Genomic DNA, 16,198 nt, shown 5'->3' with positions numbered 1-16,198 from the left:
GGCTAGCCTGGACTACATAGTAGGACTGTGCTTCCCAAACCAAACATACTAACTACAACACAGGTCTCTGAGGCCGCTTGGGTTGAGTGGTAAGATTGGGAGGCCATAGCTCCTAAGATTTAATATTGCTGGAGTGGGCCCGTCCCACCCAACCCCACCTTCCTTTTTTGGAATTGGACCACCATCTTGCCCATTGCCGTTCTGCCTGGTGCAGTTTGGGTAGGGGTGCCAGCTGCTAGGTAGATGGGCTCAGGAGAGACCCTCTGACTTGCCTGTATATCTCCCTCACAGTGCGGTATTCTTTGCAACTTACCTGACTCTGGCTTGCTGTTCTGGACCCAGGTAAGATCATGACTTGGTGGGGGAGGGGGCCTGCCTGTGGGACAATAGCAGGATATTAAAAATCTGCTCTGAGTCTTGCCTTCCACCAGGGCGCTGTGCAGCCCTGAGAGGGCCTCATCCTCTCTGATCTGCCCTTCACTTTGTGCCTCTGAGGCAGATGGGCCAATGAGAGCATAAGAGGGTTTTCAGTGAAGGAAGAGGCTCTGCAGTGTGCAGGGTGTCTATCCTCTGAAGCCTGTGGCTTGTCTTTCAGGAGACACTTCCCTTGGAACCTGATTCTGCTGACCATCTTTGTAAGTGACCAGGGTGACAGATGCCGAGTGGGGAAGGAGGTGGGACAGAGGCAGCACAGGTTTTGAGGACCAGAGAGTCTAAATAGGGGACATCTAATGAGAGGGCTCCCCTGGAGCAGAGGTGTTGACCCTTCTTCTACCAGAGCACCCTCCTCCCTCTCTCAGTGGGATGAAGCCCCCCGCCCTGCACTCCCAGTCTCTTGTCCTTGGGAGGTTGTGTGGGAGTTCCACCCAGAAGCAGGATAATGAAGAGACGGCTCTCACTGAGAGAACAAGACTGCCTAGGAGATAAAGGGGCAGCTAGCCTGAGGAGCCTGCAGGCTGGCCAGGGAGACACTATTTAGCAGGGCCTCGGTCCTGAACCGAAACCCATATGGATGAAAGCAGGCCCAGCACAAGGAGTATATGCATGGGGGTAGAGGGGCTGGGCTAGAACTTGAAGGTGCCTGGGACCCCCGAGACCACATGAGGTAACATCCCTTCCCATGATCTCCCTGCAGACTCTGTCCATGGCCTACCTCACTGGGATGTTGTCCAGGTAAATGGGACAGGAGTGGCCTTTGTAGGCGTGCAGCCAGGGTCTGGCCACATCTAAGGGAAGCTCTCCACAAACTCCATCTTTGCAGGGAGCTCTTGGATGGGGGAGGGGCCCAAGCAGACAGGCTGCCTTGGCTGTCTTGGTTTCACTGTCCTCCTTAGGCACCCCATGGCCAGTGGCTCTAAGACCCAAGCAGGCTGGTGGGGCTGGGATGAGGGGTGGTGGCGAGGAAGATGATGTCATCCACGACGTGGCTTTAAAGCTCTGGGCTCCTGGTGGTGTAGAATGCCTTCAGACACCCGGCTCTGCCTATTGGAGAGCTTCACCCCAAATAGTGACAGGGAGCCCTGGGAATGTAGGTTATGAGGTCAGCTTCTGGCAGGAAACAGGGGGGGAGAGGAGGGATGGGAAGAGGGGAACCCTACTGACTGGACGCCCGTCCTCAGTTACTACAACACCACATCTGTGCTGCTGTGCCTGGGCATCACGGCTCTCGTCTGCCTCTCCGTCACCATCTTCAGTTTCCAGACCAAGGTCAGCCCTGGAGCCTGTGGGCAAGGAAGAGCATGGGGGCCAAGGGTCTCTGTGGGGCTGAAGAGAGGCAGGGGGTACTACATTGGGTTATGGGGGTGAGTGCAGAATTTGCGGGTCTCAATCTCGGGCTGCACACTGCTGAGGCCCGGTGCTGATGGCCCCCTGTGTCCCGCAGTTTGACTTCACCTCCTGTCAGGGTGTGCTGTTTGTGCTGCTCATGACTCTCTTCTTCAGTGGACTCCTCCTCGCCATCCTCCTGCCCTTCCAATATGTGAGTCTCAGCCTACTGGTCCATGGTGAGGGAGGTGGAGATGGCCCGATGCTCAGGGTGCATGCTCTCTTACCCCTGCTGGGCAACCCAGGGCCAAAGCCTCATGGCCTGCCACCCTGTCCAGCCCTCCTGGCACCTGTTGTTGGCAGCATATGCAAGCAAACAAGGAGGCTTTTCTTGGCAGGCCTGGGCACCTGCCCAGCTCCATGAGCCGCATCCGGCTTCACTTTCCCGGTCCTCTCCTGCAGGTGGAGGGAGGGGGAGGGGAACTGTAGTTGAGAAAGATACAGTGGGGCTCCAGGGTCCAACAGGCTCAGGGGCTCTCCTCAGGGACCAGCTAAGTCCAAACAGGCAGAATCTGGCTAGCCAGGCAGGAGGGGAATTAGCAACAGCGCAGGAGCAGATTTCCCCACCCTATCTCACAAATGCTCACCCACAGGAGGTCTCTTCCCAGGACTCCAATTAGCATCCTGCTTGCCCAAAAGAGTGCCTACTGTGTAGGGGCTGAAGCAACCAATGCTAGGGAACAGGTTGGAGATGTGACAGGTGGTTTGAATCCTAAGAACACAGGAAAGAACGAGTTGGATCTATTAGAGGACTCAGCAATATTCTCTCCGGCCACATCCGGTACCTGGTCTCCCATGGCCTCTTGTCTGCCAGGCTCTGGTGGTATTCCTTATCCCCTCTAACACACTTCCATACTGCCCAACCCCAGCCTCCGGGCAGTTGGCACTCAGTCTAGGATGTCAAGATTGATTATGGCACTTCCTTAGCTCTTCCCAGGATCCTGTTGACGAAGGAAGAGGCCGGAGCTGCCTGGGGGCCTCTACGTATCTAGGATGGGAGGGGGCTACAGGAAGGAGCCCCAGAACTTCAAAGAACCCTTTATTGACCCATGTTGAGCTGATGGGATGCCTTTGTTTCCACAAAGGGATCCACAAAGAGTAATACTAACATGGCACCATATAGTTGAGTGTTCACAGTTGGGGTGAGCACAGACTGGAAAGGGTACTGCTCTGGCCTCCAGAGGCACCCCTCTGGCAGAGACTGAAGACACCTCCACTTCCGTACCCACCCTGACTGACTTTTTCCACCTGAGCTCTTTTTGTTTAAAGATTTATTTTTATTTTATGTGTATGAGTACACTGTAGCTGTACAGATGGCTGTGAGCCATCATGTGGTTGCTGGGAATTGAACTCAGGACCTCTGCTTGCTCCAAGCCAAAGATTTATTTATTATTATATGTAAGTACACTGTAGCTGTCTTCAGACACACCAGAAGAGGGCATCAGATCTCATTACAGATGGTTGTGAGCCACCATGTGGTTCCTGGCATTTGAACTCAGGACCTTCAGAACAGTGTTCTTAACCGCTGAGCCATCTCACCAGCCCCTTCACCAGAGCTCTTGTTTCCAAGGCAGAGTTGGAGAGCTCCCTGTGGAGGAACAGACAGACCCCAGATAGAGCAGAGATGAGTTGGGGACAGCAGGAGGAGCCAAGAGCCAGAGCCGGACTGAGGGAATGACTGGCAAATAGGATGAGTCGCCCTTGGCCAGCCTGAGCCTGGGCTGTGCTTTGAGGGAAGACATGTCAGGTCTGTGGGAACCCCCCGTGGTTCCAACCACTGTGAGCACCCCAAGAATCACCAACCTCTCTCAGACTGGGGCTTCTTAGAGAGGAGTTACCCCTGTTCTTCCATCCTCTGGACTGAGCCTTCCCCCAACTTCTGGCCCCTCTGCCAGCCATCCTTTTTACATGCTAAGCCTATCTTCCCTCTCCCACAGGTCCCCTGGCTCCATGCCATCTATGCTGTGCTGGGAGCCGGTGTGTTCACGTTGGTGAGTTTGGCCCAGCCTCTGGGGTCTCCTTCTCAGCTTTGTGACTCTCTCCTCAGGCCCTTCTGCCCTGTGTCTTCCTTAAGGTCTCTAGGGAACCTTTCTGCAGCATCTGAGGGCAGGGCTAGTGCTGTGCCACATGTGGGGAACTCTGTCTCGTGTCCAAGACTAACTCTCTGAGCGGGGCACAGGAAGGTGAGAGCATCAGGGGGGACTAGATGACCAGGACAAAGAAGAGGGGTCCTTCAGGCAGAGCACAGGTATATCTGGCTGTGTGGACCAAATGAGTAAGTCCTAGAGCAGTCTGGGAAAATTCTCATACCTAGGGAAATCTCATCAGAGGGGGAACGCCTTCTTTGCTGTTCTCACCGAATTCAGTTAACAGCGAGAGCTAATTCATTTCTTTGCGTATGTATATACTTGTTTGTCTTTTAAAAGCAAACTGGCCTTGAACTTGTGATCCTCCCACCTCAGTCCCTAGAGTCTGGTATTATAGGCATGCACCACACCTGGGGCTCAGCTAATATTTATCCAGCACACACTCTCCCCCAGACAGCTCTCTTTTGTTCTTAATTCACACACCACACCTAGCAGATAGCTCTCACTCTTCTGAGATGGCAGTGAAGAGGAAGTTCAGAGATGGCAGATAGCATGTTGAGGTCATCCTAGGACACGGTGGGACCAAGCTGGGAACGTGGATATCTGGTTTCAGGTGGAAAGTGCCTAGAAGCAGATGCCCAGGCAACATGGCCATAGAGAGACAGATACCTGCTCGAGGCAGCCCAACATATCCTTGAGTCAGGTGGACCCCAAGAACCAGGATAATGTGCCTCGGGATCACCCAGGAGACAAGCCAGGTGTCCATGACACCATGGGAAGCCGTGCAAAGAGATGTCTCTTGCCGGTGAAATCAATGGCTGGACCGTGTCTCTCTCTGGTTTGCTCAACTACACTAAGTGGCTAGAGTCCCAGGTTTGTCACAAGATGACAAGAATGTCCAACTTATCCCTGTGATGTAGACAGCACTGATGTAAGAACTGCCTCATCCATCCTCCATCCGCCCATCGTGGTGCTACACCCGCAAAACTAGCATTTGGGAAAAGGAGGTAGGAGGATTAGAAGGTCAAAGTCACCCTTGGCTACTTAGAGAGTTCGAGGCCAGCCTTGGCCACAGGAGACCCCGTCTCAAAGCATGCCAAGCCAAGCCCCTTCTCTGTCAGGGTTAAGGCCCTAGGGTTAAGGAGTTGTCAGTAACGGTCAGATCTGGCACCAAGCCTCGGTCACACTGTGCCTGTTTAGTGCCATTCCCAGTCCCTGAGGTCCCTAAGAGAGGAGGAACTCCTCCTGGCTGGGACTTGGCAGAGGATAGACAGAGCTCTCCAGCCATTCCTCTGTCATGTATCGAGGGGAACATGGCAGATCAGAGCGGGGAGGTCAGACAAGGGTCAGGACAGGATAGAGCTGTGCTGGGCTTACGGGCTCATGCTTTTCATGGGTCTTTACTGAGTATCTACCACGTGTGTGGTGCTGTGCTACCTGCCCGGAAGCCTTGGTCAGAAGGAAGAGCGGTGTTTGGGTGAATATGGCAAGTCTGCGGGAAATCCCTGTGGGTTTCTCGATGGTTACCAGGAGCACTGGGTGCATACTGTGCTGGTCCAAGGCCACCTAGTCAAGGAACGTGAGGACCAGAAGAGCTAGACACACCAAGTCCTCCTCTTACGGGTGTGAAAACTGACATCTAGATAGATCAGGCAAATAGTCTAAGACTGGTTCTCAACCTGTGGGTTTCGGCCCCTTCGGGGGTTGAATGACCCTTTAACAAGGGTCAACTGTCAAATTTCCTGCATATCAGATGCCTACGTTATGATTCGTAACAGTAGCAAAACTACAGTTATGAAGTAGCAATGGAAATAATGTTGTGGTTGGGGGACATAATCACATAGGGAACTGTAATAAAGGGTGGCAGCATTTGGAAGGTTGAGAACCACTGGTATACAGTTTCCTTGCAAGTCAACCAAATATGGGTCGAGACTGGGTTGTCAACTTACCTCAGTCTATCTGCCAATTCCCTGTGTCAGTGGGGATCCCACTTCTTGGGAACCCTAAGTCCTAAATAAAGTGAGATGGCTGGGTACCCCAGGATGCCCACTTCTCCTGGCTCCTGGACCAGTGTTTCTCCTTCCAGGTCATATTTTCTCAAGCAAAGAGCAATCTCAGAGAATTGGAGGGGGATCAGGATGGGAGAAAGGAAGAGAGCAAAGATCAGGGCTACCATTCCCGGGCAGTAGCATCAGGAGGCCCCAGTGAGCAGCCGTGGGGGCGGAGAGGAGGGCAGGAGAAGAGGCAGGCCCGAGCAAGGGAGGCCGGTGGAGTGGGAAGACAGCCTGTGGAGGGCCAGGGCATGCACTGTGGAAGCTTCCTGAGGGTCAGGTTGCAGAAGTGTGGAGGCAGGTAGGGCTGGGTGGATGGTAAGCCTTTAAATCTGCTCAATAATCCCTCGTGTTATTAGAATAATAAGAATAATCCCTGCCATCTGTCCCGCCCATAGCGTTCTGTGGCACACTTTCATGCTTATTGCCTCATTGCGTCTCTACCACAACTCAGGCAAGAGAGCAAGGCTGTTCTAAGAATTGCCTTGCAATGTGGTAAAGTCTCGCAGCCAGTAAAGGACGGTCCAGGCCCAGGTGTCCCAGGACCGGTGTCGAGTGCCTCTGTGGTCACCTGGGGAGAGGATATACCTCTCCCATCCTCTTCATCACCACCATCATCATCACCACCACCATCTCCATCATCATGTGTACCATGTGTTGACTTCTCTACTAGACTCTTGTGTCAGCATCTAAAGGACCATAAAACCCACGAAAGACTCTTAACCCACATCTCCCTAAAGCTCTTACCTAGATATAGCAGAAAATTCCTTATGAATCTCTGGTCATCTCCCATGATGTCCCATCCCACCTCAGTCCGCCCTTCCCCCACTTGTCTTCTCCCATACTCTCTTGTGCGCCTTTCCCATGAAGTCGGGGCTTTGTGTGTGCTGAGTGTGAGCTCTTCTACCGAGCTTCATCTTCAGTCCACTGAGCACTCTGCAGTTCACCAGCAGCCTCCACAACGCCAGCAGGCAGTCTCAGCTCTCCTTGGCCTAACTCAGCAGAAGCCTCCTCCAGGCCTCCGGCTCCTGCTTTCTGGTTAGGCGGCCCCATCGTGGCCTGCCCTGGGTCCCTGAGTCTTTCTATACTCTTCTCTCAGGACCCCAGGCGGGCCCAAGGCTTTGGATTTTATGCTTCACACTGATGACTGGATTCACATCTCCGGCTCTAGTGTCTGAGTTCCAGACTAGAACATCTCATGGCGTAGTCAGTATGCCCATTTGAAATCTGACTGGCCCTTTACCCTAACTAACATGCAAGCAACTTCATTTGCCTGGGTCCCTCTGCTTTTGCATTCTTCCCACAGCTTCTCCCGGTGTTCCCACTCAAGGCAAATCCCTTGGCAGCCTCTCCCTTCCTGATACCCTACACATCAGACCCAGTCGGCAGCAGATCTCATGGCTCTACCTCTCTTCTAGAGCCTAAGTACTCTGCCAAGCTTTGTGGCCCTTCTTTCCCCGTGCCACCAGGCTTGTTGTGATGTCCCCCCTGCAGCTTCCCCTGCTGTGTCCACTGTCTCTGGTCCAGACACCAGGCAAGAGGTGGGGATCCCCAGCTTCACATCCAGCCGAAGGTTGCTCCCCACAGGCCCCCTTTGAACTCCTCCCTCCAACTCTGCTGTGTCCCTTGCTGCCTCGCCAGAGCAGCTCCTTCCACACCCAGGATCCCACACAGATGGGCTTCTCTGTCCTGAGACCCTTCCACCTTCCCTTCTTCTCCTTTGTGCTTTGTTTCCGTCACCCACCGCTGAGCGGCCTCCACACTCAAGCGCTGTTCCTTCCTCCCCGGAGTCCTAGCCCTAGGGACCCTATCTCTTCCTCAGACACATTCTGGCTTTTTCTGATCTGTTTGGTTTTCTGACTCAAGGGGAAGTTAAACACCTTGAGAGTGAGGCTCACCAACCACTTGGCTTGAGCATCCACATAGTCCCAGTTTCTGGAACAATCTAGTACGCAGCAGACACCACCCCCCGGGGGTGTTGTGGGATGAATGGACACCCAAGGAGTGAGTGGGGGCGGGGATCTGAGGTGCTGGGATGGCCAATCGCACAGCTGAATGTGCACCGTCCAGGCTGTTTCCTGTGTGTCACGGAGAGAAGGCACATTGGTGCCCAGTGACCCCCAGAATGTCTCATTCAATTAGTGTACCAAAAAGTCTTGGTTGCAATCATCTTGAAAGTTACATAAATAGTTGAGAGAGTACATGGGTGGGCCCTTCTGCTTAGAGAAGGGAGGACAAGCCCTTGCGTGCCAGGACACACGTAAGAGTCCTGTGTCTTAAGCTACCTCAAGAAGGTCCAGCAAGGTTCAAGCCGTGTTCCCAGGCATGGAACCCTGAAGCCTCAGGTGTTGCTAGAGGTAGAGCGGCCCTGGCCCCCACCTTGCACAGTTTCTGCCCAGCCCTACCGCCTGGCCCATGAATTTACCTCTCAAGAAAGCACTCGAGTGGGGAGAGGAGGGGAGAGCCACTCGGGGCCCACACCTTCAGGCTGACTCAGCCGCTTCTTACTAGCATTTCAGTCCTGGCATCCAGTAAGTGGTAGGGGTCAGGCTGCAAACTCCAGGCTTCCCGACCGTGTGCCAAGGCTGAGTGTGGGAGACACACGCGTAGGAGGGGGCTGCTTCTCAAGGCTGGAGCAGCAACTCAGTCTCGGCTGGGCCTTGGCTTCCACAATGGGTGTCCCTACCCCAAAAGATGGAAGAAGCGCTCAGGGTCGGAGCTGAGGGTCCTAGGACCGATGCTGGTGGGAATAGGGACCTCGCCAGGGAGGGTCCTGGGTCTCACCCGACACGTCCTGTTTTCCCTTCCTCACATACAGTTGATGGGGAGTAATCGAGTCAAGGCTGTGCTGGGTGTCCTTGTTTTGTCTGACTGCAGTGCAGAGAAAGGGTCCCATTGTGTCACTAACCCAAAGAAGGCTAAGTGGGAGGAGTCACCCCAAGGCCACAGTCACCCTGCAGTCTTACAAGAGGGAACAGGACACCAGATGGGCCCAGTTCTGGGCACTCTCCAACTAGGAAGCCTGTGTTTTTCTAAGCAAAGGGCTGTGTTTGCACGTTTGCACGTCTCCTTACCTCACCCTTATAGCACTCACACACACAGCACCACGCACGCACCCCACCTTGCTTCTCTCGGTATCTGGGGACCACCGTCCTCTTGGCTGCGTGATGAAGGCAAGTTGGTTATACCGTCTGTGCCTCAGTGATGTCAGCAAACGATGGGGGCAGGAAAGTGACATTTGTCACGGAGCCTTAAGTGGGTATTTTAAAAGTCACAAGGCTCTGCTGGGTGTCATTTGAATCCTCGTGTTTATAAGTTGTACTTCGTAATATGTGAACACATCTATTTCTGGGTCTCGGTTTTTAAAAATCTTAACTGTGGATGAAGCAAACATTTTGAGCGCACTCCTTGGCTTCCCCAGTGGGGACCGTGATGGGCAGCTGCCGTCTCCTGTGGACATGGTTGTCTATAGGCTCCTGAGTCACAAGTGTACTTTTGTGCAGGCGTGTGATAAGGTCGTTTCCGCAGGTTGCTTTCTTCTCTGGTAGCAGATATCAGGTTTCTGACTCCGTTCTGCATCGGTTTAGCTAACTGGCCCCTGTTGACAGGCTGGGTGATTTCCGGTAAAGCTCTGTTAGAACTTGCCCTGTGAGAGCGGCCCAGGGCTCGCAGTTCCTGCACCGTGTTGCCATTTCTGTAGGATGGAATCAGTGTATGAGCTCCTTGCCATCTGGCTCCACACATTGTGGCCCCAATTCAATCCTTGTCTGCGGATGGCATCTCCATGATGTGTCTCTCCCACAGTGCCTCAGCCTCATCTCTGAGGCCATGTTTGAGGGAGGGACAGACAACAGATACAAGCTTGATTCTCAGTGTAACAGGGCCAGGCTAACTATGTGGCCAGTGTCTATGTAGGTCACCAGTTCTTCACCTTTGGGTGGCAATCCCTTTGGGGGAAAAGGGGGAGGTCAGATGACCCTTTCACAGGGGTCACATATCAGATATCCTGTATACCAGATGTTAACATTATGACGTATAACAGTAGCAAAATTAAAGTTATGAAGTAACAACAAAATAATTTTTATGGTTGGGGTCACCGTGACATGAGTAACTATATTAAAGGGTTGCAGCACTAGGAAGGTTGAGAGCCAATGGTGTAGGTGCAGCCCTACTGTGTGGTGGACTAGACCAGACACCCTGAGCTCCTCCACCCTGGGCAGGTCCCTCTTAGCCCCCTTGCAAGCCTACTCTGCTTTTGTTCTGTCCGATAAGGGGCAAGGGGCAAGTTCCAGCACTAGGCAAGAGACTATCAGCAAGCCACTTCCTAAGACCCCTGACCTTATAGGCTAAGGTGACATGCCCACCGCAGGGCACACAGGGACAGTGAGCTGAGATAACATATCAGCATACACAAGGACTGTTTATACATTCAACATACATTACTCCTGTTCTGGTCCTGCACTGCCCCTGACCCCATCCCACATACTCATGCAGAGTCCTGTGTCCAGATGGCCTCTAACTCAACCGAGGGTCACCTTCCAGGTGTCAACAGCTGCCCTTAGCCTGTAACTAGTGTGTTAACTAAGAACAAGATAATCTGCTGTCAGCTTAGGATGTTGCCTAGGGGGGCGCTAGCCAGTCACTTTTCCCTGGCAAACCATGGGATTTTTTTTTTTATATGTAACTACACTGTAGCTGTCTCCAAACATATCAGAAGAGGGCGTCAGATCTCATTATGGATGGTTGTGAGCCACCACGTGGTTGCTGGGATTTGAACTCAGGACCTTTGGAAGAGCAGTCAGTGCTCTTAATGGCTGAGCCATCTCTCCAGCCCAAACCGTGGGATTTTTAAAAATTATTTTACATTTAACTGTGCTGTGCTTGTGTGTGTGTGCTCGCCACAGTGTGTGTGTGGAGATTAGAGGACAACTTCTAGAAGTCAGTTGTTTCCACCGTGCGGGGTGTGGGGGCCAAACTCAGGCCGTCAGGCTTGGTAGCGAGCACCCTAGTCTGCCGAGCCATCCCGCTGGACCTTGTCATGGAATTCCTGATGGTGTCTGTGGCCCTCGTTAAACTGTCGGTCCCCTGGAACACAGTAGGTGCTCAGTAAATATGAGTGCGTGCAAATAAGTAGGAAGCTCCCCACTGGCTCTCAGGAGGGAGGCTGCAGTGGCGGTGATAGCCCCTTTGGGGTGGGCCTCCCCAGTTAGTGCTGTGGAGGAGAATCCAGAGCCAGAAGCCAAGGGTGCAGCCGCAGTGGGTCCACTCTTGTTGGCAGCCAGCTAGCTGTACCGGGAGGCTGCTGGGTGGGTGCTCCTTGGAGAGGCACCCCCAGACCTGAGGGGGTCCAAGTCTTCTAGGTTGAAAGATTCGGTTTCATGAGCTCACTCAGGGGTGACGAGGCTCTGGGAAAGCAACCAAGCGCTGCTGATTGATAAGCCAGCTCAGCGATTTATTAACTTATGCTTGGCAGCTGTGCCTGTTAGACAGCCCGCAGCACTGGAGCTGGCCCCTCTGCCTGCTTGTTCTCTTTGCAGAGGAAATTTCGCTTAGAAAGCCACATCTCTTTGCTGAGTGTGACAGAGTAAAATGATAGCCTAGAATAGTGAGAGCCAGGGATGGTGTGACCATCTCTGCTCTCCTGCTCTGTGAAGGGAGGGTTCTAAGGTCACGTGATTAAGTTGACTCGACCCTTGGCCTTCCAGACACAGCCTGTGTTCCAGGAGGTCCAGGCCTTAATTCTGCTGAGCTCAGAGGCCCCATCCATGCATACAAGGCCTCCTCAACCCTTCCCACAACTCGCCATTTCCTTCTGTTAATGCAGATTCCCCTCAGAATCTCTCTGCCTCCCCGACATGATGTGGGAGCCACCTGAGTCTCATTAGCAGCGTCTGCCTATTCCTGGGAGGATACAGCTCCCCCAGATGCCTCAGTAAACCCCAGGAACACCACCATTCATTAGGTGCCGGCTGCATGCCAGGTGTCCTGCGCACAGTCTGGTTATCATCATCTCAGAGCAGCCTCAGGAGACAAGCACCCTCATCTCCATTCAGCACCAGGGAGTCGCAGGCCAAGAAGAGAGTCCGGGTCTTGCTCATTCTCCCAGCTGCGTGGGTGGCAGGGCAGAGACTCCACATGAGGTGGCATCAGGCTCAGAGTCACCCTCCTCATAAAGCATATGCTGGACTGGCTCCTTGTTGGAGTCTCTGGTCCCTGTGTTTTGTGACATTAGCACAGAGGGCGGGGATCCTCCTGGGGCTCTTTGTGGGCTACATCTAACACAACTCCAAGGAGTCTGGGTCCTGGGTCGAGGAGGGGCTGAGAGAAAGGGATTGGGACATCCGTCAGCCTCGCTCCAGCCAGACGGAAGCTTCAAGGTCGAGCATCAGCCCCTTTATCCCCCTCCTTTCCCACAACCACCTTCCTCCTCCCACACACTTAATTCTTCACTGTTCACAATGGTCCAGCAGGTCCCCAGGGCTTTCCTGATCTATCCAAGGCCCACCCCCCCTCCTTGACACCCCAGGAAAAATGTCATCCCTCTTAAGGACACCTTCCCCTTGAACAATCAAGAGCTCCCACTCCACGGTCCTAATTATAGCATAGACCCAGCTTTCTCATAATCATCTGAAAGTTCTCCCTCCCCCCATTAGGCCTCGGACCTAGCCGAACACACAGGCTTGTGTCCTTTATCAGTTCCAGCTCAGTCCCTGCCACGCAGCACATGTGTGACAGTGTGTAAGGAGCCCAGAGACACTGGCCTTCCACATACGTGTGGTGGAGCCTCTAGACACAGAACGAGGCAGGGTGGGGGGTGAATCTGAAGGAATGTGAGAGCTGATGCTGCTTCCCCTTTTAGACCCTGGGAGACTCTGGGGCCTCCATCCTCTGAAGGATGTCCCTGCCTGCCTGATTTCATGTGTGTCTCCCAAGGGGTTTCTGCAGCCAAGGGAGGACCCAGAGGAAAGCTGTGGGGGAGGGGCGGGTGTTTGTGGCCAGAAGGAAGGGCAGACGGCTGGGGAGCCTTGGCTAAGGGAATCTCTAGAGAGTCATCTGTTAGGCCCAGAAGGTCACCCTGGGAGAGCCGAAAACTCCTTGATGATCCTGGGCAGCTACAGAGGGTGACAGAGTGGAGTGGATGCTGTGCTGTCGCTAGCCTGCTCAAAGCCTGGATTTGCCGTTTCCCCACATGGGTAAAGTGAGATAAATGTCGAACATCTCTGGTCTCAGTTTCCTCCAGTGATAACAATTCTATTCCAAGGAGCTTGGTGTCTGTAAAGTGTATAACAACCCACTCTCCCAACCTTCCCTCCCCCACCCCACCCTATCCCACCCCCACCCTCATGCAAATGAAGCATGCATTTCCCCTCAAAAAAACGCAGCAGAGCCTAGAACAACAGCACAGATGAAAACTGTTTCATCTAGAAAGCTCCCTGCCTCGGAAGCCCTCCGGAACTGCGGCCACGCCCACACAGGGCTTAGCCCCACTGCGGGTGATGCGGGGTGGGAGGCACTTTGTAATACTCTATGTTACTCTCTTCTCACTAATACTTCTCACCCCCACCTGCCCCCAGAGCGCAGAGAGCCTGCCTCTCTGCTGTATTTCTGCCCGGAACAAAATAAGTGCTCAGTAAACGGGGCGGGGGGGGGGGGAAGTTGGGGGTGGGGGATGTGGACGTATTCCGGGAGGAAGGTGTTAGGAAAGTTCCGGCTGTTGCAGCAGGGTCACTGGACAGCCAAGTAATAAACCAGCAGCTTAGCTCCTCCGTGTCACTGACTGAACATGTGACTTCTTGTTCTTCCCTCTCTTCCAGTTCCTGGCATTTGATACCCAGCTGCTGATGGGTAACCGGCGACACTCGCTGAGCCCCGAGGAGTATATTTTCGGAGCCCTCAACATCTACTTAGACATTATCTATATCTTCACCTTCTTCCTGCAGCTTTTTGGCACCAACCGGGAATGAGGAGCCCTCCCCACCCCCACCCTTCTCCAGAGAATGTCCCTTCCCTGTCCTGTGACCCTCTCCGTGCTCTTGCAAGACCAGACATAAACTCGCTGCAGCCAGCTTGTGAGCAGCCGCTCCCTCCTGCAGCCAGCCCTCGCGTTGCCCTTCTGCAGCTTGTACATATGCCACGCTTGAGGCCCCGCAGATCTGAGGCCCCACCATCCCCTGCGGTGCTCCCGGCACCCGATTGCATCTTCCAAATGGCCCAGTCAAGGCTGAGGGCACCTCTGGGTTTGCAGACCCAAGGAATGAGCAGGAGGAGCCCAGCAGGATCTCAGAGGTGGGAAGGGGACCCCAGGAAGCCTGGCTAAGACTGTGACCCCCCACCAAGTCTTCTAGGGCTCCCTCTTCTCTTTCGGGTCAAGCAACTATGCTTTGTAAGAAAAAATAGCTGAGAGGGCACAGCTGGGACATGAGGTCAGGGCTCTGTGGAGTGGATAAAGCCGGTAACTCTCAGCTGTAGGCCAGTGCTTGTTCTAGGGACCCGGGCAATATAAAAAGAGTAGGAAGTCACTGTTTGCCCTCCTGGGTCATCTGGGACAGGGGGATGTGCTAAGCCAGTCCTGAGCTCCCAGGCAGGGGAAGGCAAGGGGAAGCTGGGAGGGCTGAACCAGGGGCTGTCAATCAAATCGCATCCACTGGAAAGGCATATATGACCACAGGACTAGAAACAGGACTAGAAACCCATCTCTCTTTTTTCCACTCTATGCCATTCCCACAGACCTAGGGGGAGTGGGGTGGAAGTCTGGTGGAAGTGGTAATGTCTGCTGGACTAGCCCTTACCCAGGGCTCTCCTTCAGTCCCTTCCACACCTGTGTCCTAGGTCTTCTCCTATCTTCTGCTACAGTCTGTCTTATCTCCAGCCAGGCCTCCTGAGGCCCGAAGAGTAGAGGCATCCATTTCCCTCCCCCCAGCTTCCCTGGCCACTCAGCCCAGAGTCCCTGGGCCCTTGCCCCGGTATCTCCACATCTCTGTAATTTGGAAACTGTCCAGCTAATGGTCACAGCCAGGGCCAGTCCCTTGAGCCTGTCCCGTGTGATGAGGCCAGAGCTCCTTATCAACCTCCAGGCTGCTGGGATCTCAGGCAGAGTGTGCGTCAGTCACCCTGCCCTGGCTGACTGCCTGCTGGAGAGGGGACCAGGGGCCTACACCTGGGGCAGCATGCGGGCGCCTCATGCACACGGCCAGCTCTAGGCAGTGGAAAGTTACTGGGTGAGGGCTACAAGGCCCTGAGAGGATGTAAGGGACCCTGTTTGCCCCAGGAAAGGGGACTAGGTATCCCACCCACTCTGCCCCCACCCACCCTGCCTACTCTAGCCTTTGAGAAATATTACAGAAGCATTTGAAATTTTGTTCTATCTTGGAATATTTGAGGAGGGAGGGTGGTATGGAGGGACAGTTGGGGTGGGTGCTGGTCTAAATGAGCCTACTGCAGCAGTCTAGACAGGCCCTGCAGGGTTATAGGCACATCCACATTTCAGAGGTAAAGTCAAGTGGCTCAGAAAGGCTTGGATAAATCCACTGTCGTCAGGTAAACCTGAGGGATGGCCCACAGCTACTTCCTCCGGTGTGAGTCTGGGCTGGATTGAGACGTGTAGCCCATAGGTATGTGGGTGGACAAGCACTGACATCTCTGGGGATTTGTGGCACCCCTACCTGCTCCTATCACCCAGCCTGGCATCAGGAGGTGCCGAACTCTTAGGTTTTCCCTCCCTGGAAGTCAGCTGGGAGGCAGGGTTCCTGGCTTCTGGTCTGACCTCTCTGCCAACAGGCTTATTACTGTCTGTGACTCTGTTTTCCTATCTGCAAGATAGAAGTCCCCCAGCCAGTGCCAGTGTGGGGCAGGGAGAGGCACCACGACACTTGGCTGACTTCTTCATCTGCTTGCTCCCTTTGAGCTGAGCGCCTTTCCTAATCTCTAGCTTCAGTTCTAGAAAGGTTCAAAGCCCCTCCCCCACCGGCTTGTCACCCTCACACTGGCCAATTTCCCAGAAGCCACTTGTCCAAGTCCTCTTCTGAGACAATTTATGCAGAGACTGAGAATTGAGAAATTTTTCCAAGGCTAAGTTCCAAAAAAATTGGGGGAGTGGAAAGCCCTCAGCCATAAATAATGTGACCGGGGCACAAGTCACAGTGCTCTCAAAGATGGCTCGTGAAGGTGGGGAGGCCCTGCAGCTGCCCAGCAAAGCGCTGAACTGGCTCCAGGGCCAGAGAAAGCCTTGATGGCAAC

The 16,198-nt window shown here is 53.8% G+C and overlaps 1 protein-coding gene across 4 annotated transcripts in view; it reads left to right on the top strand.

Moving 5' to 3' along the window:
• Positions 1 to 15,316, top strand: part of Faim2 (Fas apoptotic inhibitory molecule 2) — a 29,025-nt gene extending 13,709 nt beyond the window's left edge. For all 4 annotated transcript variants that reach the window (XM_031355474.1, XM_031355464.1, XM_031355492.1 and 1 more), the window contains 7 exons: positions 292 to 342; positions 596 to 635; positions 1,136 to 1,173; positions 1,620 to 1,707; positions 1,883 to 1,978; positions 3,762 to 3,815; positions 13,777 to 15,316. In XM_031355474.1, the coding sequence (XP_031211334.1) occupies positions 292 to 342; positions 596 to 635; positions 1,136 to 1,173; positions 1,620 to 1,707; positions 1,883 to 1,978; positions 3,762 to 3,815; positions 13,777 to 13,926 (517 nt within the window). In that variant the 3' untranslated portion in view covers positions 13,927 to 15,316. The remainder of the gene's footprint in view (positions 1 to 291; positions 343 to 595; positions 636 to 1,135; positions 1,174 to 1,619; positions 1,708 to 1,882; positions 1,979 to 3,761; positions 3,816 to 13,776) is intronic.
• The last annotated feature ends 882 nt before the right edge of the window (positions 15,317 to 16,198 follow it).

Source organism: Mastomys coucha, unplaced genomic scaffold (assembly GCF_008632895.1).
Source record: "Mastomys coucha isolate ucsf_1 unplaced genomic scaffold, UCSF_Mcou_1 pScaffold11, whole genome shotgun sequence".
In the NCBI taxonomy this organism is placed as follows: domain Eukaryota; kingdom Metazoa; phylum Chordata; class Mammalia; order Rodentia; family Muridae; genus Mastomys; species Mastomys coucha.
Note: the sequence above shows the minus strand (reverse complement) of the source record. Positions and strands in the feature narration are given on the sequence as shown.